This window comes from Erpetoichthys calabaricus, chromosome 3 (genome assembly GCF_900747795.2).
Source record: "Erpetoichthys calabaricus chromosome 3, fErpCal1.3, whole genome shotgun sequence".
NCBI classification, from domain to species: Eukaryota; Metazoa; Chordata; class Cladistia; order Polypteriformes; family Polypteridae; genus Erpetoichthys; species Erpetoichthys calabaricus.
Window position 1 is genome coordinate 29,022,815 of NC_041396.2, and position 26,997 is coordinate 29,049,811.

The following is a 26,997-nucleotide window of genomic DNA, read 5'->3' on the forward strand; positions in this document are numbered from 1 at the left end:
CAGATTCAGAGATTAGGAAAAATAACAAGAAGCAGGTGACATGTATCTATAAAATCCCCACTGTGTAGCTGTGATATCCCAGAGTTTGTTCCATCAAATCTTTCATTTAGCGTCACAACTGCTCTTGCAGCAGTTTCATTAAAAAGCTTGGTTTTTAGAGGGATGTCCAGGTCTAGGCAGGATGGCAGAAATTTTGTATTTATTTTTTCTTTTTCATAATAGACAGCATAGCAGTGAACTCCCAGGGGGCATTCTGTGCCTTTGAAATGTTTTTTTTTCTCAAATGTATGCTTCTTGATGCTCTACTTGCTTAACATGCATTTTTATTATTTGTTAACATTTATGTGGGGCTTTACAGAGAAAGATTAATTTAAATTGGGTGATTTATTTGTAGCAAGGGTGGAATAAACAAAATTATGTAACGTGTAGAGCTAAGTATCTGAAGAAATGTAGGCTTGCAGTTGTATAGGGGGCAAATATCTTTGTATTCTTATAATTATTAAAAACAATAAACTTCTCAGTTTGGGACCATCCTCAGTAAGTGGAGTTTGGACTTCCTAACCCTCATCACTCCACAAGGTTGTGTGCTGATCCCCCTTTCTGTACTCCGTGTTCACTTCTGACTGTGTGGCCAGACACACCTCCAACTCCATCAAACAACACCATCATTGGCCTGATCACCAACAATGATGAGATGACTTCCAGAGAGGAAGTTCATCTGCTGAATCAATGGTGCCAGGACAACAGTCTCACCTTTAATGTCAGCAAAACTGAGGAGCTGGTCATAGATATCAGGACAGAAAAGGGGCACAGCACATCTCCTTCTATAGTATATCAGAGGGGATGCTGTTGAAAGGGTGAACTGCTTTTAATAGGAGTGACCATCACTGATGGACTGAAATAGTAACAACACCTTTCAGCTATTGTCAAGAATGCTAGAGGAAGCTACAGGGATCAACCATCCCTACTTTATGACACTTCTGCCTGACCTGGAAGTACCTCCTCCAGACTCTGCCCAAACACATACTTAAAGGGTCTGGCTTATAAGAAGTGCTCTGCCTCATCTCGGCAAGTTAGAGTTGGGAGGCAACAGACAACACTTATGTAGAGGAGGAAGGAGGTGGGAAGAAAAGAAGGAAGAGAAAAGATTCAATGTCCCTGTATATACAGTGCTCAGAAAAGTAATAGGACAAAATAAAAAAAAATATTTGAACCCGTGAACCTTTCATGTTAGTTGTGTTCAGGTATTGAGGCTTATCATGCTCCTATCACCCACAATTTTATATTATATTATATTATATTATATATATATATATATATATATATATATATATATATATACAGTATATAAGAAACTATATATAGTGGAGTCTGTGTGTATGTATATATGTTGTGTGCTATGCTAATCTTTTTTTGTATGTGTGTATGTGTCTTTGTTGATATGATTGTCACCATTCTAATGAGACATGTAAGTAAGAATTTCATTGTATTGAGTATACGTGACAATAAACCCGATTTTGAACTTGAATGTTTAAACTCCACACAGAAAAAGACCAGGTGTGGGATTCAAACCTAGGATTCTGATTCCATACATCAGCAGCACTAACCATTAAACAAATTTTGATCTTCCCATTCTCTCAATTTTACGGGTTCTGGTCACAGCTATCCAAGTGTGAAGATTTCTTTATAGTTCCCTCCTGTAGTAGCCTTGGATTTTTGCTACAAAAGACTCTTCATAGAATCCTCCCCATCACCCAGGGTGCCCAGTCTAAAACAGCTCCCTATGGGCACTCCCTGTCCCAGAAATGGCACCCAGGGTTTTAGCTTAAATTGAATTCTGAAGCCTTCCAGGTCTTTTAGAAAGATTTTGTTTATCCACACACTTCTATCAAGATGAGCAGCTGTGATCAGCGATTATCACCAGCCTAAGTGTGGCAAATGAAGTTACACTTGCAGAATGCAGCCTGCTGATGAATGGCAGAGAAGTGACATCTTGTAAAGCTGTGCTTCTCAACACTATTTCTTTTAAATAAATATTAATTCTCTTCACATGTGAGACTGGATGCATGATGAGTACGTGACGACAATCTGATGAAGTTAGGCTCTGAAGTCCTTTGTGGGTTTCATGCATACACTGTGTCAAGAGTATGTATGGGTTCAAGATGAAATAACAAAGAAAATTCATTTTGGCAGTGGTGGTGAGACTTACTGTATACGGTATTTAACTGCTTACAGGTCCAGTGTTAAACTGGCATGTGCTTTTAGGAGGAAGAAGAATAGCTACCATTAAACTTTATAACTAACTATAAACTGAACTCACCCGTGTAATATCTCAACAAAAGGATAGGGTTGGGTGTTTAAGTTTAGTTTTTCTCTTTACTCTTTCTTGGTTAATTCTTTCACTTTAAAAAAAAGTGTAGACAGATTAAAATATCATATTTCTACTCAGGAAGCACAACAAATGCAGATTCCTGCTTAATACAGAGTATTGTTTTAATGGTCTTGAGAGTGCAGGCAGCAGGCCTGCTTTGAGGTTAAGGTCCAAGTCATTTTGAAATTTACAGGCCATTTGAATTGACGAGGTGTGTTTCACAGCATACTGAATGATGCAGGTGACTGTAGACAGTTGAATAATGAAGATAAAAAAATAACAAACCTACAGCTCTCTGAGCCTGTCATTACAGAGGTTCCAACCTTATCTGGTGACCGGTCCCAGCTTTCTTCCTTCTGATATTCCACTGGCATTACTTTGATTGCTCTCTCTTTTCTCTGCCCTCTCTTCCTCCTGCCAGGTGAGTTTTGCCTACGCTAATCCTCTTGACTAAATGTTCCACTCTCTCACAGTTGGAAGAGGTTTTTAAGGGGAATGACCTCTGTGGCATACTGTCCCATTTTCAATGATGCTCTTTCGTCATGGGCAATGCTATTAATACACTTAACACAAGCATATCTTGGGCAGTGTCAAACCATACCTTTGCTTTATGGAGTATTTATAGGTCATTTAACTCATAACTATTTTTTCAATCTACCTTGTGTCACCATTGTAATCATAGACAAATTGAGGAGCTGAGCTTCTCATCAGAAGTCGATTATGCCTTTCTAAACTTTTCTGAGAGGAAAATAAGACAGGCTGCTGTAAGACAAAGAAAGGTGGTTGAGAACATGAGCTAAAAGGCTTCCATCCTCTGTTCCTTGCATGCTATTGAGCCTTTTCAGTTTAAAAAAAATAAAGATTACCAGGTGACATGATTGAAGTGTTTAAAATTATGAAGGAATTAGTCCAGTGGATTACAACTGTTACTTTAAAATGAGTTAATCAAGAACACGGGGATACAATTGGAAACCTGTTAAGTGTAAATTTCACACAAACATTACAAGGTTTTTCTTTAAGCAGAGAACCACAGACACATTGAATATGTTACCAAGTAGTATGATAGACAATAGGACTATAGGGACCTTCAATACTTGACGATGTTATTTTAGAAGAATTAAGTGCATAGGACTGGCAAGCTTTGTTGGGCTGGATGGCCTGTTCTTGTGTAGATTGTTCTAATGTCCTAGTTGCTGTAAAACTATGTCATCTGCTCCCCCATTCTGTAATCTTCTTTCATCTTTCCAGAATTTCTGCTTACACTTCTTGTCTTGTGTTGCTTGATTACAAATTCATAGATTTTAATGCTGGTATATGAAACATGTTATATTGAATAAATATTCATTGATACCCACCCTTTCACATCTGCATGCTTTTTCCAGGCTTAGGGGGTCTGGAGGTGGGTAAAACCTTTACCTAACTGCTTTATATTCATGCAAGATTTATGAGAGGGAAGTAAAACAGCAGGGGCTGCTGGGTGCACAAATGAGAATAAATAACTCATAACTATTGATTACTGTTCTCCCAACCATCGAAGAACAGTTTGGTAACCAACAATGCCTTTTTGAGCATGATGGAGCACCGGGCCATGATGGAGCACCGGGCCATAAGGCAAAAGTGATAAATAAGTGGCTTGGGGAACAAAACAGCAAAATTTCGGGTCCATGGCCAGGAAACTCCCCAGACCTTAATCCCATTGAGAACTTGTGGTCAGTCCTCAAGAGGCAGGTGGACTAACAAAAACCCACAAATTCTGACAAACTCCAAGCACTGATTATGCAAGAATGGGCTGCCATCAGTCAGGAGTTGGCCCAGAAGTTGACTGACAGCTTGCCAGGACAAATTGCAGAGGTCTTGAAAAAGAAAGAAGGGCCAACACTACAAATGTTGACTTTTTGAATAAACTTCAGGATACCATAGAAAAATCTGAGAAACAGATCTAAAAATACTGAAGCAGTAAACTTTGTGAAAATTAATATTTGTGTCATTTTCAAAACCTCTGGCCACGGCTGTATATTCGCTTGCCAACCCCTTTCCCCTACTTCCATTATCTCTAACCTGCTGTGCTCGCAGGACAGGCCGATTATTACTTTCCTTATTTTCAAAATTATTTTTGTTCTTTTTTGCTTTCTTTTTTGCATTCATATAAAATTTTTAAGAGCTATGAGCACAGGAAGTATGTCTGCCAAAAGCATTCCAACAACTGAGAGGTTAGATGACCGTCGTCTTGTTTGTAAATGGTTGTGAGTAGGGCGTGACTTGCAAAAGTCACCGTCTCACGGGACTTGCTTCCAAAGGTTGTAAGTATGACGTGACTTAACCGTCTCGCGGGACATGAAAGTGTCTCTCTGTCTCGCTGTCTCTCTTCAAAAGATCACCTCTTGTCGCAGGAAAAAAAGTCTTGTCTCATCCCAAGATTTTTTTTATAATATATATATATATATATATATATATACAAATAATAATAATAATGCATTTTATTTATAGGGCACTTTACATTAGATAGTGATAGATACTTTATTAACCCCAAAGGGAAATTCACATACTCCAGCAGCAGCATACTGATACAAAAAATAATATTAAAGAGTAATAAAAATGCAGGTAAAAACAGACAATACCTTTGAATAATGTTAACGTTTACCCCCCCGGGTGGAACTGAAGAGTCGCATAGTTTGGGGGAGGAACGATCTCCTCAGTCTGTCACTGAAGCTGCTCCACTGTCTGGAGCAGTAAATCCAAAGTGCAACATAAAATGATATATCTATATCTACATCTTTATATCTTTGTGTGTGTGTGTGTATGTGTGTGTGTGCGTGTGTGTGTGTGTGTGTGTGTGTGTGTGTGTGTGCGTGTGTGTGCATGTAAAAAATATTGTGAGTCAAGATGTTAACTTCAGGTTTTCAAGCATGGTGTAAATCTGTAAATAGAATATGATGTGTGCCTCCATATTAACATATGTGTGTGTGTTAGGATGTTAAGTCTGTAGATACATTAACAAAAATGAATTACTTGGTCTAAAAGAAACTTGGAAGTGTTACAAGAATTATACCATATTGATTCTGATCAAAACCGCTCCAGGAGATTTTTATGTACTAAGAAAACGATTTTTCTATACACATTTGTGCTTAAAGTGATGCACAACTGAGAAAGAGAATATAAATTTATTCAACAACCTATAATTTGTTAACACATTAGTCTAAGTGCCTGAAAACACATCTATCATTCATATACTGCTATGTACCAAGTCCTTAACAAAGGCTTCTTTTGTTCTTAATACCACTTACAGAGCATCAGTAAAGCTTTTCTTTGTAGAGTGTGGTATATTAAAAATGTTTGATAGGTTGGTAAAATTACTTTGTGAATGTAGAGGATTCCAATCTCATCCAATTTCATAATTAAGCCACCTCTGACCATTCCTAAGTGAAATTATTCTAGTGGAGTCAATGCACAGATGAAAACCCACTTTACTGATGCTTTTTAAGATTTATTAACTCCAAAAGAAGTCTTTGTCAAGTTCTTGTTATATAACAATATATGAGCAACAAAATGACAAAATAGCCACAGCATTTTATCGCGTTGTACATTATATCCATAGGTCACAACACTTATCTAAACTTTATGTGCTGTTGTTATGTCATGTAGTGATTCAATAGTCAAAATGTCAGAAAGATATCGGAGCAGACAGAGGCACTTCTCAAATGTGTGGAGCCCAGTGGCTGTGTGTCTGTCTGTCTGTCTCCTGTGTCGCAACTCATTACAACGTGAAAATGAATTATTAAGCTTCAGTTACCTTGTGCTATTTTGCTCCTGAATGGAAAACAGCAGTTTTAGCTTTTTATTTTCAGTATCAGTTATTTTTTTCATTATCATTTGCTCTTTCCCTGAAATCCCAACCGCAGTTTTAAACAAACAGACTGGAGAAATGGGGGGGAAACAGTTGTTTTAGGAAGAAGCCCTGTGGGTATATCCTTTGCAGCACAGGATTTCACTGCTACTCACTACACACTTTTTAAATACAGATGTGTATTCTCATTTCATAATCATGTCTGACCCTGTGAGAGTTGCAGTACCTAAACTAAAATGTTGCCTACAACTCATTTAATTAAATATAGTTAAATATTGCTGCTAAAATCGCAGCTTTATGTATGAAATGTCATGTGCTAGACACATCAGATTTTTTTTTCTTTGCTTGCATAAATGGAGCACACTCACAGGTGCCAAAACATTTTTCCAGTCATATTCTCTGACTCTGAACCCTTTGAAGGCTAATAATGTTGAACCTGAGTGTTCTTCAATCATCGGAAGTAAATGAGTTGGGTACTCACCAGCTGCTATTGATTCTGCAGGTGAATTTTGAAAATTAGGCACAAAGGGACTGGTAACAGGCTCTGCATGAATAAACCAACCGAAATTAAGAGTCTAAAATTTGTCTTCAAAGCAAAATAAAACAGTTGACTTCTGTTGACTGCTTACCTAGTTTGGAGCTCCTCAGTTTCAGGCTCTAAAAGATAAACTTGGTCAGTCAGTAAAGGTTTCACACAATCTGATGCTAACAAAGTGTAAAGAACTTCAGCCCTACCTTTGCCCTACTCATTGAGCCCAAACTACTTTTTGGCTGTGTATGACCACACCACTCAGAGGACATGCCAACCCTGGGAGTGTGAAAGGTCAACTGAGGCTTCTGAGCTTCCTCGTTTGATGCTACAGCAAGAAGAAAATATCCAGTAAGTAAGCATCCACACTGAGATAAGACAAGCATAAGAAGTCACATAGGCACCTGATGGAGGAACTGAAGAATGAGGGAGATGGGAGTCACCAAAGAATCACATAAGAACTGCACATGAACCAAATATGAGCCATGTACTGTAATTGTTACGTGAGTCATTCCAGGCTAAGACAAAAACTACAAGGGAGGAATACAGAAGCAATAGAAAAGTTAAATTGGAGCTACAAATGCATTAGAATAACACCACAAACAACTAAAGAAGAAACTTCACTGAGGTCAGACAGGAAAGACACAGAGTTAGACAGACAGATGTCACACATAAATCACGCTAGTGTCATACTGAGGTTAAAATACAGTATAAGGGAGTCTGACAGAAGCCATAAAGCAACAAGGCAGGAACCAAACAAGGGCCACTCCACATTCAGCATGGCAAATACCCAGGGATGAAGTGCAGACTACATAGAAATCATTCAGGCAGCCCCAAAGAAGTGTAAAAGACTTACAGTGCCGTCCATAATGTTTGGGCAAAGACATTCTTACCTGATGTGCCCCTCTGCTCCACAAGTTAAAATTATAAATCAAACAATCCAGATGTGATAAAAGTACACAATGCAACTTTTATTTAAGGGTATTTGCATAAATTTTGGTCACACCATGTAGAAATAACAGCACTTTTTGTACATGGCCCCCCCATTTCAGATAACCATAATGTCTGGGACTTAAGAATGGCAGGTCTATTAAAGCAGTCATGTTTTGCACTTTATCATGTATCCCTTGCATGCAATGATTGCTTGAAGTCTGTGATTCATAGACATCACCAGGTGCTGAAGATCTTCTCTGGTGATGCTCTTCCAAGCCCCTAATACAGCCATCTTCAGCTCCTGCTTGTTACGGGGACTTGTCTCCTTAAGTTTTCTCTTCAGCATATGAAAGGCCTGCTCCATTGGATTTAAATTAGGACAACTGTCTTGGCCATTCAAGAATTTTCCAGTTTTTACCTTTGACAAACCGCTGTGTTGGCTTAGCAGTATATTTGGTTCATTACCTTGTGGTAGGATGAAGCGCCATTCAATATGTTTGGAGAGCATTTATTGGAGCTTGAGCAGATCAGATGTTTCTATACACCTCAGAATTCATTGTGCCACTGCCATCAGCAGATCTATCATCAATGAGGAGAAGTGTGCCAGGACCTGTGGCAGCCATACATTCTTATGCAATAACACCCCCAGCACCATGTTTAACAAATGAGGTGGCCTGCTTTATATCTTGGGCAGTACCTTTTCATCTCCACACTTTACTCTTGATATCACTATGATGCAGGTTTGTCTTTGTCTTGTTTGTCCACAAGACCTTCTGGCAGAATTCTTTAGGCTCTTTTAAGTACTTTTTCACAAACTGTAATCTGGGCACCCTGTTTTTGTGGCTAACTAGTGGTTTTTATCTGGACATGGCTGTGGTGAATACATATATTAAGAAGAGGGAGGAACTCAGGATGACATACAAGAGTGGAAGAGGATGCACACAGATAGATTATATCCTATGCAGGAGGGTCAGACTGACGGAGACAGAGAATGAAAAGTGGTGCCACGGGAAAGTGTTGTTAGGTAGCATAGAATGGTGGTCCATAGGATGACGGTGGATATCATGAAGAGGAGAGTGACGGCAGAGCCAAGAATCAAATGGTAGAAGCTGAAAAAGGAAGACTGCAATGTTGAGTTCAGGGAGGAAGTAAGACAGGGCAACTACAGCAGAAGTGGCAAGGGAGACAGCTAGAAGGGGTGCTTGGTGTGACATTTGGAAAGGAGGAAAAGGAAACCTTGTTGGTGGAATGGGGAAGTACAGGAGAGTATAAAGAGGAAGAGGATGGCGAAGAAGATGTAGGATAGTCAGAGAGATGCAAAAAGTAGACAAGAGTATAAGGAGATAAGGCACAAGGTGAAGAGAGAAGTGGCGAAGGCTAAAGAAAAGGCATATGATGACACTATGGACACAAAGGAGGGAGAAAAGGACCTGTACCAATTGGCTAGATAGAGGGGTCAAACTGGGAAGGATGTGCAGCAGGTTAGGGTGATAAAGGATAAAGATGGAAACATACTCACAAGCATGGAGGGTGTATTGAGCAGATGGAAAGAGTACTTTGAGAGGCTGATGAATGAAGAGAACGAGAAAGAGAGAAGGCTGGATAATGTGGAGATAGTGAATCAGGAAGTGCAACAGATTAGCAAGGAGGAAGTAAGGAGAGCTATGAAGAGGATGGAGAGTGGAAAGGCCATTGGTCCAGATGACATACCTGTGGAAGCATGGAGGTGTTTAGGAGAGATGAAAAGTGGAGTTTTTAACCAGATTGTTTAATGCAATCTTGGAAAGTTAGAGGATGATAAGGACTGGGGAAAAAGTGTACTGGTACTGATATTTAAAAATAAGGGAAATGTGCAGAGCTGTAGTAACCACAGAGGGATACAATTGATGAGCCACAGCATGAAGTTATGGGACAGAGTAGTGGAAGGTAGGTTAAGAACGGAGGTGATGATTAGTGAGCAGCAGTGTGGTTTCATGCCAGGAACGAGCACCACAGATGCGATGTTTGCTCTGAGGATGTTGATGGAGAAGTTTAGAGAAGGCCAGAAGGAGTTGCATTGTGTCTTTGTGGACCTGGAGAAAGCATATGACAGGGCGCCTAGAGAGGAGTTGTGGTATTGTATGTGGAAGTTGGGAGTAGCAGAGAAGTATGTAAGAGTTGTACAGGATATGTACGAGGGAAGTGTGACCGTGATGAGGTCTGCGGTAGGAGTGATGGATGCATTCAAGGTGGAGGTGGGATTACATCAGGGATCAGCTCTGAGCCCCATCTTGTTTGCAATGGTGATGGTCAGATTGACAGACAAGACTAGACAGGAGTCCCCATGGACTATGATGTTTGCAGATGACATTGTGATCTGTAGCGAGAGTAGGGTGAAGATCAAGTAGACCCTGGAGAGGTGGAGATATGCTCTAGAGAGGAGAGGAATAAAGGTCTGTAGTAACAAGACAGAATACATGTGTGTAAATGAGATGGAGGTCAAATGAATGGTGAGGATGCAGGGAGTAGAGTTGGCGAAGGTGGATGAATTTAAATATGTGGGGTCAACAATTCAGAGTAACGGGGATTGTGGAAGAGAGGTGAAAAAGAGTGCAGGCAGGGTGCAGTCGGTGGAGAAGAGTGTCAGGAGTGATTTGAAAGTGAAAGGGAAGGTCTACAGGACGGTAGTGAGACCAGCTTTGTTATATGGGCAGGAGACGGTGGCATTGAGCAAAAAACAGGAGACAGAGCTGGAGGTGTTAGAGTAAAAGATGTTAAGATTTGCGTTGAATGTGACAAGGATGGACAGGATTAGAAATGAGTACATTAGAGGGTCAGGTCACGTTGGACGGATGGGAGACAAAGTCAGAGAGGAGAAATTGCATTGGTTTGGACATGTGCAGAAGAGAGCTGCTGGGTATTTTGGGATAAGAATGTTAAGGATGGAGCTGTCAGGTAAGAGTAAAAGAGGAAGGCCTAAGAGGAGGTTTATGGATGTGGTGAGATAGGACATGCAGGTGGTGGGTGTAATAGAGCAAGAGGCAGAGAACAGGAAGATATGGAAAAAGATGATCTGCTGTGGCAATGCTTAACAGGAGGAGGAGCAGAAGAAGCAGAAGAAGAAGAAGAAGCAGAAGAAGAAGGTTCTTCTGTCATCATCAGTGAAGGACTTCCTTGACCTTCCAGTCACTTTGGAATTACTGAGTTCACCAGAACAATCTTTCTTTTAATGAAATTTCAGTTTATTTAGGTCATCCTAAGGTGTTACTGATGCCTCTATGGTTTTATTCTTGTTTTTCAGTCTCATAATGGTTTCTTTGACTTTCACTGGCACCGCTCTCGTCCACATGTTGAACAATGGCAACTACAGACTGTAAAAGGTAGAAGCACGCCGCGGTATCTTATGAAGCACTGAAGCACACCTGAGGAATCAGAAACACATGTGATGTCAATTGTCACAAATATAGTGCACTGAAATAGGGGGACAATGTAGAAAAAGTGTTGTCATTCTTATATGCTGTGATCGAAATGTATGCAAATCCCCTTAAATGAAAGTCTGCAATGCACACTTTAATCAACACCTGAATTGTTGGATTTGTATTTTTAAACGGTGGAGTAGAGGGGTAAATCAAGGATAAATGGGACTTTGCACCAAACATTACAGAGGGCACTGTATAATAAAAAACTACCTATCTATCCCGAAGCCCTGTACTTGTGGTGTTTAAATTTCCACCCCCTGACTACCCCAATGGTACAAGATGTGTCAGTCAGCAAGAAACTGCCAGGGTTAGGGTGGCACCAAGATGGCAAAGGACACATAGAATGAAACCCCACACTAGCATCTCTACCCACTAGTTTTAACAGACAAGTGCTGCCAGTTGGCGATAAACTCTATCATTTTGAACAGCGTCCCTGAAATGAAACCTGCATGGGTTCCAGAAACAACGTTAGATCATTTTGGACTGACTAGCTGGTAGGAGGCTGGTAAAAGTTTTACAAACAAGAAGTGATGGGATCGAGGGCACGGCCCTTCAAAAGTCAGGAATGGCTTAAGGTTGCAGAGACATCAGACACAGGAAGAGGAAGATCTTATGAGAACAGAAAGTCAAATGGTGTCAGACAACACAAACACAGCAAGACTGCTGCTTGAACTTATACTCACAGTCTTCACTAGCCAATATAAAAGAATGGGGAGTTCGCTCAGGAAGTGGAGGTGTAGATGGAGACTCTGCAACGAGAAATGGATTTATTGATAACCACTAAAGCAGATGGAATCACCTGGTGGCAGCCTTGTTGATAAAAAGGAATGCCGCTAACTCCAGCAGAGGTTCTGGGTCTTGTCCTGGAGGTAACCTTAGGGTTGGATTTTACATGCTTCCATTGGCTCTAAGAGCATTATGGTTAAGGGTCTAAACAAAGATGTGAAGAAGAGAAACAGTACTATGTGGGATCTTGGAAGTGATAAAGTTTAAAAGACACCACACCTGATGAAGCATGGCAAGGCTGGTGTTGGAGGTGATGCATTTAAAGTAAAGCACATTACGTAGTCATATTACATTTTAAAGTAACAAGTAATGTAAAGGAATACTAATTTATTTGAAGACACAATATCTGTGTTACTTACAAAAATAATAACTTGAGTCACTTTTTTTTTTTTTTTTTTTTAAACTTAAAAGGAGCTTTCATGTTCCTTCTGAGCATTGCTGCATTTCTTGAAATAAGGTAGGTGCAGAGGGTGCTTGGCACATAGGTGCAACAAACCAATTGAAAAGGACACATTAATCCACCTTAACCAAAGGATAAGTGAATAGCCTCTATGTCTGTGTATCTGTGTGTCTTTCTGTTGCTATCTTTCTTTTACTTTAACAGCTGGCATATCACAAACATTTGTAGTAATAAAATGCAAATTTCATGTCAACAGATGGTGAATCACAAACATTAACAATGCTTTTAAGAATTCTGTACCAAATGGCACATAAAAGAGACATATGCATTGCATTTGTCATTCCAACAGATGACGCTTTACAAACATGTGTCCATCCATCCATCCTCTTCCGCTTATCCGAGATCAGGTCGCAGGGGCAGCAGCTTGAGCAGAGACACTTCCCCCTCCCTGGCCACTTCTACTAGCTCTTTTGGGGGAATCCTGAGGTGTTCCCAGGCCAGCCGAGAGACATAGTTCCTCCAGCGTGTCCTGGGTCTTCCCCGGAGCCTCCTCCCAGTTAGACGTGCCCGGAACACCTCACCAGGGAGGCGTCCAGGAAGCATCCTGATCAGATGCCCGAGCCACCTCATCTGACTCCTCTCGATGCGGAGGAGCAGTGGCTCTACTCTGAGCTCTTCCCAGATGACCAAGCTTCTCATCCTGTCTTTACAACAACAAGACCCTGAGATACTTGAACTCCTCCACTTGGAGCAGGATCTCGCTCCAAACCCTGAGAGGGCAATTCACCCTTTTCCGGCTGAGGACCATGGTCTCGTATTTGGAGGTGCTGATTCCCATCCCAGCCACTTCACACTCGGCTGAGAGCTGAAGATCACGGCCTGATGAAGTAAACAGGACAACATCATCTGCAAAAAGCAGTGACCCAATCCTAAGCCCAATAAACTGGACCCCCTCAACACCCTGGCTGCATCTAGAAATTATGTCCATAAATGTTATGAACAGAATCGGTGACAAAAGGCAGCCCTGGCAGAGTGCAACTCTCACCGGAAACAGGTTTGACTTACTGCCGGCAATGCGGATCAAGCGCTGACATCGGTTGTACAGGGACCGAACCGCCCTTATCAGGGGGTCCGGTACTCCATACTCCTGGAGCACCCCCCACAGGATTCCCCAAGGGACACGGTCGAACGCCTTTTCCAAGTCCACAAAACACATGTAGACTGGTTGGGCAAACTCCCATGCACCCTCCAGGACCCTGACAAGGGTGTAGATCTGGTCCACTGTTCCGCGACTAGGACGAAAACCACACTGTTCTTCCTGAATCCGAGGTTTGACTGTCTGATGGACCCTCCTCTCCAGGACCCCCGAATGGACTTTTCCAGGGAGGCTGAGGAGTGTGATCCCTCTGTAGTTGGAACACACCCTCCGGTCCCCCTTCTTAAAGAGGGGGACCATCACCCTGGTCTGCCAATCCAGAGGCACTGTCCCTGATATCCATGCGATGTTGCAGAGGCGTGTCAACAAAAACAGTCCTACAACATCCAGAGCCTTGAGGAACTCCAGGCGTATATCATCTACCCCCGGGGCCCTACCACCAAGGAGTTTTCTGACCACCTCGGTGACCTCAGTCCCAGAAATGGGAGAGCCACCTCAGAGTCCCCAGGCTCTGCTTCCTCATTGGAAGGCATGTTAGTGGGATTGAGGAGGTCTTCGAAGTACCCCCCCCCACTGACCCACAATGTCCCGAGTCAGCAGCGCAACATCCCCACCATACACAGTGTTGACACTGCAACGCTTTTCCCTACTGAGACGCTGGATGGTGGACCAGAATCTCCTCGAAACCGTCCGGAAGTCGTTTTTTCTGCCCTCTCCATACTCATCCCATGCCCGAGTTTGTGCCTCAGCAACCACCGAAGCTGCATTTCACTTGGCCTGCCAGTACCTATTAGCTGCCTCCAGAGTCCCACAGGACAAAAGGGACTGGTAGGACTCCTTCTTCAGCTTGACGGCATCTCTCACCGCCGGTATCCACCAACAGGTTCGGGGATTGCCGCCACGACAGGCACCGACCACCTTACGGCCACAGCTCCGGTCAGCCACTTCAACAACAGAGGCATGGAACATGGCCCATTCAGTCACAATCTCCCCCAACTCCCTCGGGACGTAGTCAAAGTTCTGCTGGAGGTGGGAGTTGAAGATACTTCTGACAGGGGACTCTCAAAATACATTTGGGCCTACCAGGCTTGACCGGCATCCTTCCCTACCATCGAAGTCAACTCACCATCAGGTGGTGATCAGTTGACAGCTCCGCCCCTCTCTTCGCCCGAGTGTCCAAGACATGTGGCCGCAAGTCCGACGACACGACCACAAAGTCGATCATCGAACTGAGGCCTAGGGTGTCCTGGTGCCAAGTGCACATATGGACACCCCTATGCTTGAACATGGTGTTCATTATGGACAATCCGTAACGAGCACAGAAGTCCAATAACAAAACACCGCTCGGGTTCAGATTGGGGGGGCCATTCCTCCTAATCACGCCCTTCCAGGTCTCACTGTCATTGCCCACGTGAGCATCCCCCAGCAGAACAAGGGAGTCCCCAGAAGGTGTGCCCTCTAGCACCCCCTCCAGGGACTCCAAAAAGGGTGTCCCATGGGAAGGGGGACCGACGTTGCCTCTTCGGGCTGTGACCAGCCGAGCCCCATGGGTGTAGGCCCAGCCAGCAGGTGCTCGCCATCGAGCCCCACCTCCAGGCCTGGCTCAAGAGGGGGCCCCGGTCACCCGCATCCGGGTAAGGGAAAACGCCATCCAAAGTTTTTCTTCATCATAGGAGGTTTTCTGACTACACTACAAACATGTGTTGTAGTGCATTTTATTACTACAAATCATAGTTTCATAAACTATGCATTCGGTTGTGGGTTACCTGATTTGGGTTGTGCCGAGTAAACATTCAATTATCCAATGGGAAAGGGTCATGTACGGTTTACACAGGGTCTTAGGATGGGTCTTCACAGGCAGTTTAAGCAATCGAAATTGCTCTGCTATGACTTGTGTTTCCCCAAAGGTGACACCCTGTCCTCCCAAGGCTGACTTTCAGTGGCAGTTCCCAAATGGAACTCTATCCCCTGATAACATTTTGGCAGCACATCTGGGTCTTGAAGATACTAAGAAGGCTAAGTTGGGTTGCAGGAAAAAAAAAATGAAGAAACACCATTACAAATGTGATGTGCCATCTGTTGGAATGACAAATGCAATGCATTTCATTACTATATGTACTACAAAATACATTCCACTGCAAAGGTTAATATTGAGGTCTACATTGACTACATAAGATTTCAACAAGTCTTAGATGTGTAACACAGCTAGATTTTTTTTATATTTTGTACATTTTAATTAACACTACAATTTCTGCACATATGTTTTTGGCTGTGTATTATGTTAAAGTGGCAGTTTCATAATCATAAAATGTGATCTGCAGCCATGGGCTGAGTTTAAAGGGAGACCTGAGCACCTAATCCCCCACACACGGATGCACTAGTCAGGAGTTACCAGACACTGGTCCACAAAATGTCTTCTACCGGACTGCAAAAAGTAGAAGGATCTTCTATTTCATTATGTTATCAGACTATACATTTAAATCATATGCAGCTCACCTGTATGTTAAATTGTTCAGAAATTGTAATACAGTGTGCTGCTTTAAAGTGTCATCACAAAGGCAGAGTCATTACGATTGACTTATTTCATACTGTAGCGTGGGGTGGTGCTCGCGGACCCCAAATGCCAATCGATTATTGCTCTTTTAATGTCGTTCTTTTAGGTAGCACGTTTGCACCAGTTAGAATTCTAAAGTGACTTTGACAGGCTTGCTGTTTGTATTGGCTTTGCAGATGGCACTGAAGCTGCTTATTTGCCTGATGCAATGCCAGCTCTCGGCAATGTAAAAAAAAATTATGTTTGATACAAAAGTGCAATTGTTTTGCTTGCATGCCACCAACATTGGCCAGCCGTGGGCTTAGGATTTAATAAGAAATGCTGGCTAGTTACATGTGCAGTTTTTCATACAAAAAATGAAAAACTAGCACAGTTTGTAACGCATTACATTTTATATTAAGTACCTCTATAACATACAGTATTTAGTTACTTTTTCTGTTTCTGAGTAATGGAAATAAGTTAGTGCTCCCCCAATACTGGTCTGAATTCCCTTGGCATAAATGATTGTGTACACCAGGCTGCAAATGAAAGCATGAAGAGCACTATACATCATCCAGAAGAGATAAGAATATTAGATATAAAAAAATCGAGTCACTTGCCATCTTTGGTTTCGGGTAATGAAAGTTCATCATTTGTTTTTGGCTGTGGTGGAGTTGACAGAAACAGTAGTTCTAGGAAAAGAAAATGTAAATTAAATGGTTAACTACTAAAAATGGTGCCGTATGTTGACACATGAAAAAGAACACATTGAAATGCAGAAGTAGAGCGCACTTCCTTAGCTTTTAATATGGAAACTGCCCCAAAACATTTGAAATGTGATGGGGCGTTCCACACTTCCATCTGCAGTCATTCCAAATGTGATTGAATTTCACACACTCATAGAGTTAGGCACAGATATCACGTAACTGGAGACTCACCAGCTTCCTCTTCCAGATTCATAGCACCTGATGAGAATGGAACGACAGCAAGAGGCTCTGTGAGGAAAAAAAGCAACCTGAATATAAAGCTGCAATATCCACAAGAACTTCATTTTTTGTTTATTTTTGGGCACACTTACCCAAGCCGGACCATCTCACTTCCAGATTCTGAAAGAGACAAAGGAAAAGTCAAGGAGAACAATTTCAATAAGAGGAAGAGTGAAAAGCTAATGTTAATAAAATGTTAATATAGTTGTACCTTGCTCATGGCTGTGGCTTTATGAGACATTGGAGGAGTGTTTGTTTTCAGTGAAATGCTACATTCTGAAGGCATTTCAGTCTGTATGGAGTCTGAGACTGCCAAAGGCTTCAAGGCTTCCTCTGATGGAGCTGTAGGAAGGAGAAAGGCACCAAGAGGTAGGTAAGGGGGCCATAAAAGACCCGTATCATTTAAGAAGGGCAGATATTATCCATTTGGAATTTAGAGCAGCACTCGGCAGACATCACACACTGGTCATGCTATAGCTATAACAGCTACAAATCTGAACCACAAGAGAACTATTGTACTGTCTAGGCTGGTCACAACCCTCCCTCCTCGACCTCCGACCAAGCCTCTCCAACAACTGATTGATGGACTAACTGGCAAATACCAGTGTTTCCTCCACTGTGATCATGAACAAAGACACCCCACTAGGTAGTGTGCCAACCCCCTCCTATAACTGGGTAGCTAGGCACGGATTAAACTCCATTATTAAATTTGCTGATGTTATTGTCTTTGCAAGCCTGATCCATAACACTAATGAGATGGCTTACAGAGGAAAAAATGTTCCTTCTGACAAGAACATGTCCTGTAATGTCAATTAAACCAAATACTTGGTCATAGACTTTAAGAAACAGTAAGCGGACCACACTGAAATTTACATCAGAGCAGATAGTGTGGAGATCTTCAGCAGTTTTAAATTTCTTGATGTGACCAGTTTGGTGATCTAAAGTGGTCACAAGACATCTCAGCAAGAAAAATTTAATTACTCAAATATCTGGTGAAAGCCTGGATGTCTCCATCTACTCTGACTAAAATCTATAGGTTGACACTGGAGTCCAACCTCCTGATACTGCAATCTCAGCACCACAAAGCCCTACACAGGACACTGAAGTCCGCTCGGAATATTACAAGCACGCAGTTCAGGACATAGAGGGCCTTTAAAAAGTATTCACCTTCTATGGAAGTTTTCACATTTTATTGTTATGCAACATTGAATCACAGTGGATATAATTAGGCTTTATTGACACTGATCAACAGAAAGAGACTCTTTAATATCAAATTGGAAACAGATCTTTAGAAGTCGTCTAAATTCATTATACAGTCATATGAAAAAGTTTGGGAACCCTTAATTCTTTGGATTTTTGTTTATCATTGGCTGAGCTTTCAAAGTAGCAACTTCCTTTTAATATATGACATGCCTTATGGAAACAGTAGTATTTCAGCAGTGACATTAAGTTTATTGGATTAACAGAAAATATGCAATATGCATCATAACAAAATTAGACAGGTGCATAAATTTGGGCTCCCTAACAGAGTTATTACATCAATACTTAGTTGAGCCTCCTTTTGCTCCTTTGAGCCTCTAGACGCTGTCCTCCTATAGCCTTTGATGAGTGTCTGGATTCTGAATGGAGGTACTGTTGACCATTCTTCCATATAAAATCTCTCCAGTTCAGTTAAATTTGATGGCTGCTGAGCATGGACAGCCTGCTTTAAATCATCCCATAGATTTTCGATGATATTCAAGTCAGGGGACTGTGACAGCCATTCCAGAACATTGTACTTCTCCCTCTGCATGAATGCCTTTGTAGATATTGAACTGTGTTTTGGGTCATTGTCTTGTTGGAATATCCAATCCCTGCGTAACTTCAATTTTGTGACTGATGCTTGAACATTATCCTGAAGAATGTGTTGATATTGGGTTGAATTCATCCAACCCTCGACGTTAACAAGAGCCCCAGTCCCTGAACCAGCCACACAGCATGATGGAACATCCACCAAATTTGACAGTAGGTAGCAGGTGTTTTTCTTGGAATACAGTGTTCTTCTTCCGCTCAATTTTTGTCTCATCAGTCCAAAGCACTTTATTCCAAAATGAATCTGACTTGTCTAAATGAGCATTTGCATACAACAAGCGATGTTGTTTGTGGCATGGGTGCGGAAAGGGCTTCTTTCTCATCACCCTGCCATACAGATGTTCTTTGTGCAAACTGTGCTGAATTGTAGAATGATGTACAGATACACCATCTGCAGCAAGATGTTCTTGCAGGTCTTTGGAGATGATCTGTGGATTGTCTGTAACTATTGTCATAATCCTGCCCATTTGCTGCTCCTGTATTTTTCTTGGCCTGCCAGACCTGCTGGGTTTAACAGCAACTGTGCCTGTGGCCTTCCATTTCCTGATTCCATTCCTTACAGTTGAAACTAACAGTTTAAACCTCTGAGATAGCTTTTTGTAGCCTTCCCTTAAACCAGGAGACTCAACAATCTTTGTTTTCAGATCTTCTGAGAGTTGCTTTGAGGATCCCATGCTGTCACTCTTCAGAGGAGAGTCAAAGGGAAGCACAACTTGCAATTGACCACCTTAAATACCTTTATATCTCATGATTGGACACACCTGTCTATGAAGTTCAAGGCTTAACGAGTTAATCCAACCAATTTGGTGTTGCAAGTAATCAGCATTGAGCAGTGACAGGCATTCAAATCAGCAAAATTACAAGGGGACCCACATTTTTGCACAGACAGTTTTTCACATTTGATTTAATTTCATACAACTAAATACTGCTTCACTAAAAATCTTTGTTCGGAAAACACCCCAGTACTCAGATGTTCCAAGGAAATGAAAGACATACCACTGTTATCTTTTTTGTTGAAAGTCAATTATTATGCAGGCTGAGAGAGGTTCCCAAACTTTTTGATATGACTATAAATACCAAACACAAAATAACTGACTGCATAAGTATTCACTTCAATCAAGTCAGTATTTAGCAGATGTACAGTATGCTTGGCAGCTATGAGAGAGCCTTGAATCAAGATGATCAGGTTTCTTTTTCTCCATCACCTCTGCACATCTGCACACTGCCACTTCTCTTCATTTTTCTTTGCAAAGCTGCTTGGGCTCTGCCAAGTTGCATGCATGAACATCCTTTGTCAAGTCCAGCCAAAAATTCACTCAGCCACTCCAGGACATTCACATTGCTGTTTTGAAGTCATTCCCATGTAGCTTTGGCTTTATGTTTGGAGTTGTTTTGCTGGAAAACAATTCTCCTCCAAAGACACAGATTGCTTGCATTAGGTTTTCCACCAAATATTCTTGCACTTTGTTGCATTTCATGTTCTGCACTACCCACACAAGCCTTCCAGGGCCTGTAGCCAGGAGAAACACCCCCCTCAGCAAGATGTTGCCACCACCAGCATTCACAGGGGGATGGTGTGCTTTTATAATATGAAGTGTTTGGCTTACACCATGGCCAAAAAGGTCAACTGTGGTTTCATCAGACCATATGACCTCCTTCCAACTAACTTAGAGTCTCCCATAAAGCTGCCATCAGTGAAGCAGCCGGGCAGGAGCTTTTGTCTGCACTACTCTCGCTGAAGCAAGACATAATATATAAACATCTGGAGACAACCATGAGTAAATTTTGTTTAAAGCTGGGTGGGAACAATTAGATGGATAAAATGCATCGCCGAATTGGACTTAGCACACATAATGTTTCATAATGTTTAAATGGATAGCACATGGGAGTCAAATTAGAGTCAAAAAGAGAGTGAGGTGCCAATTCTTGTTGTTAATTAAACTCGTTCTTTATTTCCATGGCTTGTTGCTGCTCTCATTGTGCAATAGCAGACATTTCCGAAATTGTTGATTTTCTCTTTTCTAAGAGCTCTGTTAAAATGTTTAGGGGACCTGAGCAGATCAACATTCCTGAGACCGTCATCTTTCTTTATTTTCAGATATTGTATAATGGACACCAGTTGTTTTGGCTCATTTTGTATCTCAATATTGTTTGACTGCTAATTAAGGAAAAAGAAATAATTAAGGGGTCCGAGTCTTCAGGAGCAAGTCAATTAAAATTAGTTGAAAAGAAGTTAATTAGCAGCAAAAACAGGTCACATCATTAAGAAAAGGGTTAGAATGAAAACCTGCAGCCATGGTGGTCCTCCAGGACTGGAGTTGGCGACCCCTGGTCTGAAATATTGCCAATCTTCACTGCTCAAATTCTGAAGGAATATTAGCTGTGGGTATATCACTGTTCTACTAGTATGTTTAACAAAGTAATCAAGGCACTTCAACGAAAACCTTTACTTTGTTGAAAACACAGTGATCAAAATTAGAGAAAAATTAGTTAAGTTAAATAAATTAATAAATTAAAATAAGTTAACTAGGAAGTGCAGATGCCCTAGCTTTGAATGACTTCAGCACATCTGTGCCTGCAGCAGGACAACACTAGTTTCTCACATGGTTTGATGTTGGACCACTCTTATTCCACTCTCATCCACAGTTCGGTAACTGTAGTGGGTTTCTTAGCCATAAATTTGCTGCCAGGGATTTTCCAGAGATTCTCAACTGAGTTTAGATCTGGACTCTGGGCTAGATGTTTCATAATTTCAATGTTGTTAGTTTGAAGGAACTGCTTTCCCCATTTTGTATTGTAACAGTGAACATTGTCTTGCATGAAATTGGCTGACTGATTGGGTGATGCTCGCAGAGAAGGAACTGCATGTGGCTGAAGGAGATTCTGATAAACATTTGCATTTACCCTTCCCTGTAGCTGTATAAGGAGCCCAACTCCTGCTGCAGAAAATGTTCCCCAAACCAAGACGCGTCCTCCTCCAAATTGAACTGACTTTTTTTTTTTTTTTTTACGCACTTTGGCTTTAGTCTTTCCTCAGTTTAACTTTGAACATGATGTTTCTCATCGGACCCAAATAAATTAAACATGCTCTCTTCACTAAAGTAATATCTGGACCAGTTCTCCTCTTTCTTAACAAAATGCTCCTCAGCAAAAGCTAGTCTTGGCTTTTGATTCTCTCTGCTGACAAGAGGCTTGATCACTGCTGAGTGGGCTTTCAGTCCAAATGGTCTTAAACACTGAGACACTGTATGCTGAGACAGATCCTTAGCTTGTTCAGTACTGGACTGCTGAGCAGTTCCAGGTGAAGTGGTGAGCCAATTACCCATTGAGAGTCTCCGTATTATCTTGTCAACCTCGTGCATTTGTCTTACATGGGCAACCAGCATTTCTGGGGAACTTGAATGAATTAGTGTCACTGTAAAGGTGCGATATTCTAGCAATCACAGACTTGGAACAACCAACTTCTCTCGCCAGGGCCGTCTTAACGCATGGGTGCGCAGGGCAGTTGCTCAGGGGCCCCACGAGCATAGGTGCCCCATGCTAATCTATGTATGTTGTGACTTGCTGAGTGGGCACAATGTTGTGTCATTGTAAAGGTGCAATATTCTAGCAATCACAGACTTGGAACAACCAACTTCTCTTGCCAGGGCCATCTTAACGTATAGGCACACGTGGCAGTTGCCCAGGGGCCCAACGAGCATAGGGGCCTCATGCTAATCTATGTATGTTGTGACATGCGGAGTGGACACAATGTTATGTAGGTAGAGGCCCCACTGCACTGCTTTGCCCGGGAGCCTATAATGCTGTTAAGACAGCACTGTCTCTTGCAACGGCTGAAAGGGTTATCCCTTTGGCCTTCATCCAGACAACCTGCTCTCACAGGATTTCAGTCACCTTAGATCAGCTTGCCATCTTGCAAAGTAATTAGGAGTGCTGCCAGATAAATAGGGCTAGTCAGATAATTAAAGAAATTAGAACCAGGCTCCAGATTAACACCAATAAATGGGAGGTATCCGAGAATGTCATCTGATTTCGAGTTCTTCTTCACAGTGCCATCTTAACAACATCATAGATCCCTGGACTAAGTAGTGCACTGGGACCCTTGTATTGATAGCAAAACAGAAACATACATAGGCATCAGAAACACCATAGGCCCCTATGCTCCTGGGGCCCCCAGCCAGTGCCCATTGTCCCCATACGTTAAGACGGCCCTATGTTCTTCCAATTTCTCATTTAAGTTTTTTATATCGTGCTTCACAATATATTTAAATTATGAAATATGCTTAAAAATGCCCTTTTATTCCAGTTTGGGTACCTTCAAATAGGTATAGGCAGTGATTTTGAAATTTAGGAAGCTGCAAGTTATTCTCTAATTTAATGACCACTGAAGTTTCAAAAAGCAAAACTTGAACTTGCCATGGGCTGAGCATTACGCTGAATCCATGTGAATAAAGTGACATGCATACCCTGCTGTAGCCTCCTGGCATTTCATAGATCCTCCATCTCTCTCTCGCTGGCACTCGTTGTTAGAGTATTGCTCGCCTTACGGCTCATTCATTCACTTCTTGTGTTGTGTGTAGCTGGTAACTTTCAACCATTGAGAGATTGGGTTCTTAATGTTTTCTGTTAGGAAGCCCGGCGCTTGCTCCCTGCCTCTGTCTCTTGTGCTGGAAGTAGCAGCGTTGTAGATGCAAAATGGTTGGCGACATGCCGCTGATTCTGGAAGTTTCTGTTTGCTTTTTTGATGAGATAGACTCTTTCGTAAAACTTGTTCTCTTTACCCAGTTCTCTAATAGTGTTTATGCTTTAAACAAATAGCAGATAAGTAATTATTTGATTTTTTAAGCAAAGGTGCTATAGATGCAGAGAAAACGTAAAACAATTTGTGACACTCTGATGACTCTGGCTATTCTGTTTAGCCTTTAGAGCCTAATTGCATATTGAAACAGGCAATAAAGTTTAAAGGGGATTTGAACGGTGATCTGTGGTTTGGTTGACTTTGGCCTAGACCACACTAACATATGACATAAAATATGACATAAAACTCCCAAAAATTTGAGTTTTCCTATTTCTTTCTTGTAAAAAAATCTTGTCCACACGTGCATTGTTTTTTCAAAAATCTCCATCCACATGAAAACGCAAAAAAACACATCCTCGGCACTGATGCCCTGAGGGACGCCAGGGGCTCGGTGAAACCCTGATACAAGTTCCTCTACTTAGGACTCAATGACAGGTGATTAGACATATATAAACCAAACACTTGTTTGTGTGTGTGTATGGAGCAGTCCGATCTGCTCACGTTCAACCACAGCCACGGGAGTCGGTGTGAATTCTATGGAAGATGTAGAAGCTTATACAAGTGTGACTTGCACTTGGTGAGGCAGCACATGCATGCACTTTAAAACTTTTTTGGCACTTGCATGCACCTCACTTCTCATTCAACCCAAACAAACAAACTCAGCTTTGTGGTACATGCATGTTGTACATTCACACAACAAGCTACCATACCAAGCTATCCTGTTCCGCTCAAGTTGTGCCACAGCTGCACTCAACTACACGTCCATCTTGTACAAGATACAACCTGTACCGGCCCACCTAGTTAACGCCTCTGCAAGTTCTCCAATATAGTAAAACTGCTAGAGAGTCTTTGGGTTGTTTTTTGTCCGAAGACTACACGCAGCTAGTTGTATATACACATGGCCCAAGTGGACTATAATTGCTTCACAAACTCGTCATGCTATTTTAGAAACCAACTGTCTTGACAATCCAACGGTGTTTGCCATCTTCCGTAATCTTCCCTCATCTGCTAAATAGCACAGCGTGCAGGCAACTTTTTTGACACTTGACAGGCTATCTCATTACAGCTGTCTTTCCTTCGATATGCAGGTGAAGCAGCTCACTGACAACAGCAATGTCCTTGACAAACAAAAATTCTGTCGCTATTCTTCAGCAACAACCACTTCCTTCTCAAAGCTGTCCCAATAAGATGAGGTCCAATCAGGTCTCGTCCAAAACCAGCGATGTTTTCGGTTGCGTTTGTCTCGTCAAGAGTGTTCAATGTAGCAGTGACTTACGTATTGCATTCTGACGCCTCTGTTGCTCAACATAATGATAGACAAATTGTACATTTAAATGTAAACATGTAAAAAGCTTAACACCAGTACTACTTGGTGCACATACTGACGTCAAACAAAGAAAATATTAGTGCACACTCTAATGTTACAAGCCAAAAACTACATTTTCCCTGTCTAAACATCTTCACCCTGGAAGGAGTTTTTCAGAGGGTGCAAACCTATAAATACATGGGAGTGCAACTGGATGATAAATTGGACAGGACTGCCAATACTGATGCTCTGTGTAAGAAAGGAAAGAGCCAACTATACTTCCTTAGAAGGCTGACGTTCTTCAACATCTGCAATAAGATGCTGCAGATGTTCTATCAGACGGTTGTGGCGAGCGCCCTCTTCTACCTGGTGGTGTGCTGGGGAGGCAGCATAAAGAAGAGGAACGCCTCATGCCTGGACAAACTGGTGAGGAAGGAAGGCTCTATTGTATAAATGGAGCTGGACAGTTTGACATCTGTGGCAGAGCGACGGGCACTCAACAGGCTCCTGTCAATCATGGAGAATCCACTGCATCCACTAAACAGTATCATCTCCAGACAGAGGAGCAGCTTCGGCGACAGACTGCTGTCACTGTCCTGCTCCACTGACAGACTCAGGAGATCGTTCCTCCCTCAAACTATGCGACTCTTCAATTCCACCCAGGGGGGTAAACATTAAAATTATACAAAGTTATTGTCTGTCTGTATACCTGCATTGTTATCACTCTTTAATTTAATATTGTTCTTTATCAGTATGCTGCTGCTGGAGTATGTGAATTTCCCCTTGGGATTAATAAAGTTTCTTTCTTTCTTTCTTTCTTTCTTTCTTTCTTTCTTTCTTTCTTTCTTTCTTTCTTTCTTTCTTTCTATCTATCTATCTATCTATCTATCTAAAAGGGTTTTCAAGGACCTAAAATGCAGTTTGTATGTGGACGGTTTTATTTGGTCAGCATAGGCATACCTGGTGGGGGTTAGGGGGCAGTCTTCCCCAATCAGCACTTTTTAATGAACATTTTAGACTTTTTTGACAATTTTGTTTAATAGGGCTTTAGCAAGCTAATGTGTGTTATCTATGTCAAAATTATACCATTTTACTAATTACATATGTTGCAAAGTTACATTTTACAAATGTGAATCTTGATCATTGTGCCGACTTACTCCAACCAAAGACTCTCTCTGTCGACTTATTCCGACAGAAAGGGACGAACTCTTCAATCTCATTATTAATATTTGATTATTCTCTCAATCTCAAGAAGAAGCAAGCAAAAGACAGTGGTACTGCTTTTTGAAAAAAGAAAAAGGCAAGGGAAGAAATATTAAAGAAGAATGAAAGGGCACTATTGAAATACTTCAATCGTGAAGAAACTACTGTTACTGTAACTGTTACTAAGAATGTAGTTAAAATTTTCATCATTTTCATTTTTTGTATGATATGTATTATGTTTTATTTTGTAAAAGGGGGAGCGGCAAACTCAAAGACCCCCCCCCGGGTGACAAAACCTCTAGCTACGCCACTGTCAAGCAGGTAAGACAAAGTTACACGATGCAGAGCACGTCATCTGGACTTCACACACACGTGCATGTAAAAGAGGACTGACATGTGCCCATGGTTGCCAGACGTCCTGATTTGGCTGGGCCTGTCTCGAGTTCAACAGACATATCCCGAGTCCCGCATTGCCTCTGAAAATCCCAATTGAACAAAAATTGTATGTAGAGGAAAAATCTTAATTCAATTTTATACTGAATATTGAGTTACAGAGGCTCGCAAAATTTTTGTAGAAAGCCTGGCGTACCACCTTTTATCAATAAAATTTGTAACTGTCAGCTGAATCGGAGTGTTTGAATCATGTATGTGCATTTACGTCGTGTACTCATGTCGTTGTATGTTTCTTGTGCTCCTTATGGCTGTTTGTGCTCGTGTGTAATTTGTTTTGAAATTGAAGTGATAATGATAAAGACTTTTCAACTAACAAGGTAGGTCTATCTACAAATCTTCATTCTACTTACTTATATTATGTCATATTAAATGAAACATAAGACTTGTTAC

At 41.6% G+C, this 26,997-nt stretch overlaps 1 protein-coding gene across 2 annotated transcripts in view; it reads right to left on the reverse strand.

Annotated features, from left to right (window-relative positions):
• The window catches only part of LOC114647862 (tyrosine-protein phosphatase non-receptor type 22-like), a 164,416-nt gene that overhangs the window by 36,518 nt on the left and 100,901 nt on the right, over positions 1 to 26,997 (reverse strand). For both annotated transcript variants that reach the window (XM_028796531.2, XM_028796529.2), the window contains 8 exons: positions 17,208 to 17,338; positions 17,089 to 17,116; positions 16,949 to 17,005; positions 16,631 to 16,702; positions 11,819 to 11,884; positions 6,951 to 7,072; positions 6,845 to 6,872; positions 6,697 to 6,759 (listed from right to left, as the gene is read on the reverse strand). In XM_028796531.2, coding sequence (XP_028652364.2) covers positions 6,697 to 6,759; positions 6,845 to 6,872; positions 6,951 to 7,072; positions 11,819 to 11,884; positions 16,631 to 16,702; positions 16,949 to 17,005; positions 17,089 to 17,116; positions 17,208 to 17,338 — 567 coding nt within the window. The remainder of the gene's footprint in view (positions 1 to 6,696; positions 6,760 to 6,844; positions 6,873 to 6,950; positions 7,073 to 11,818; positions 11,885 to 16,630; positions 16,703 to 16,948; positions 17,006 to 17,088; positions 17,117 to 17,207; positions 17,339 to 26,997) is intronic.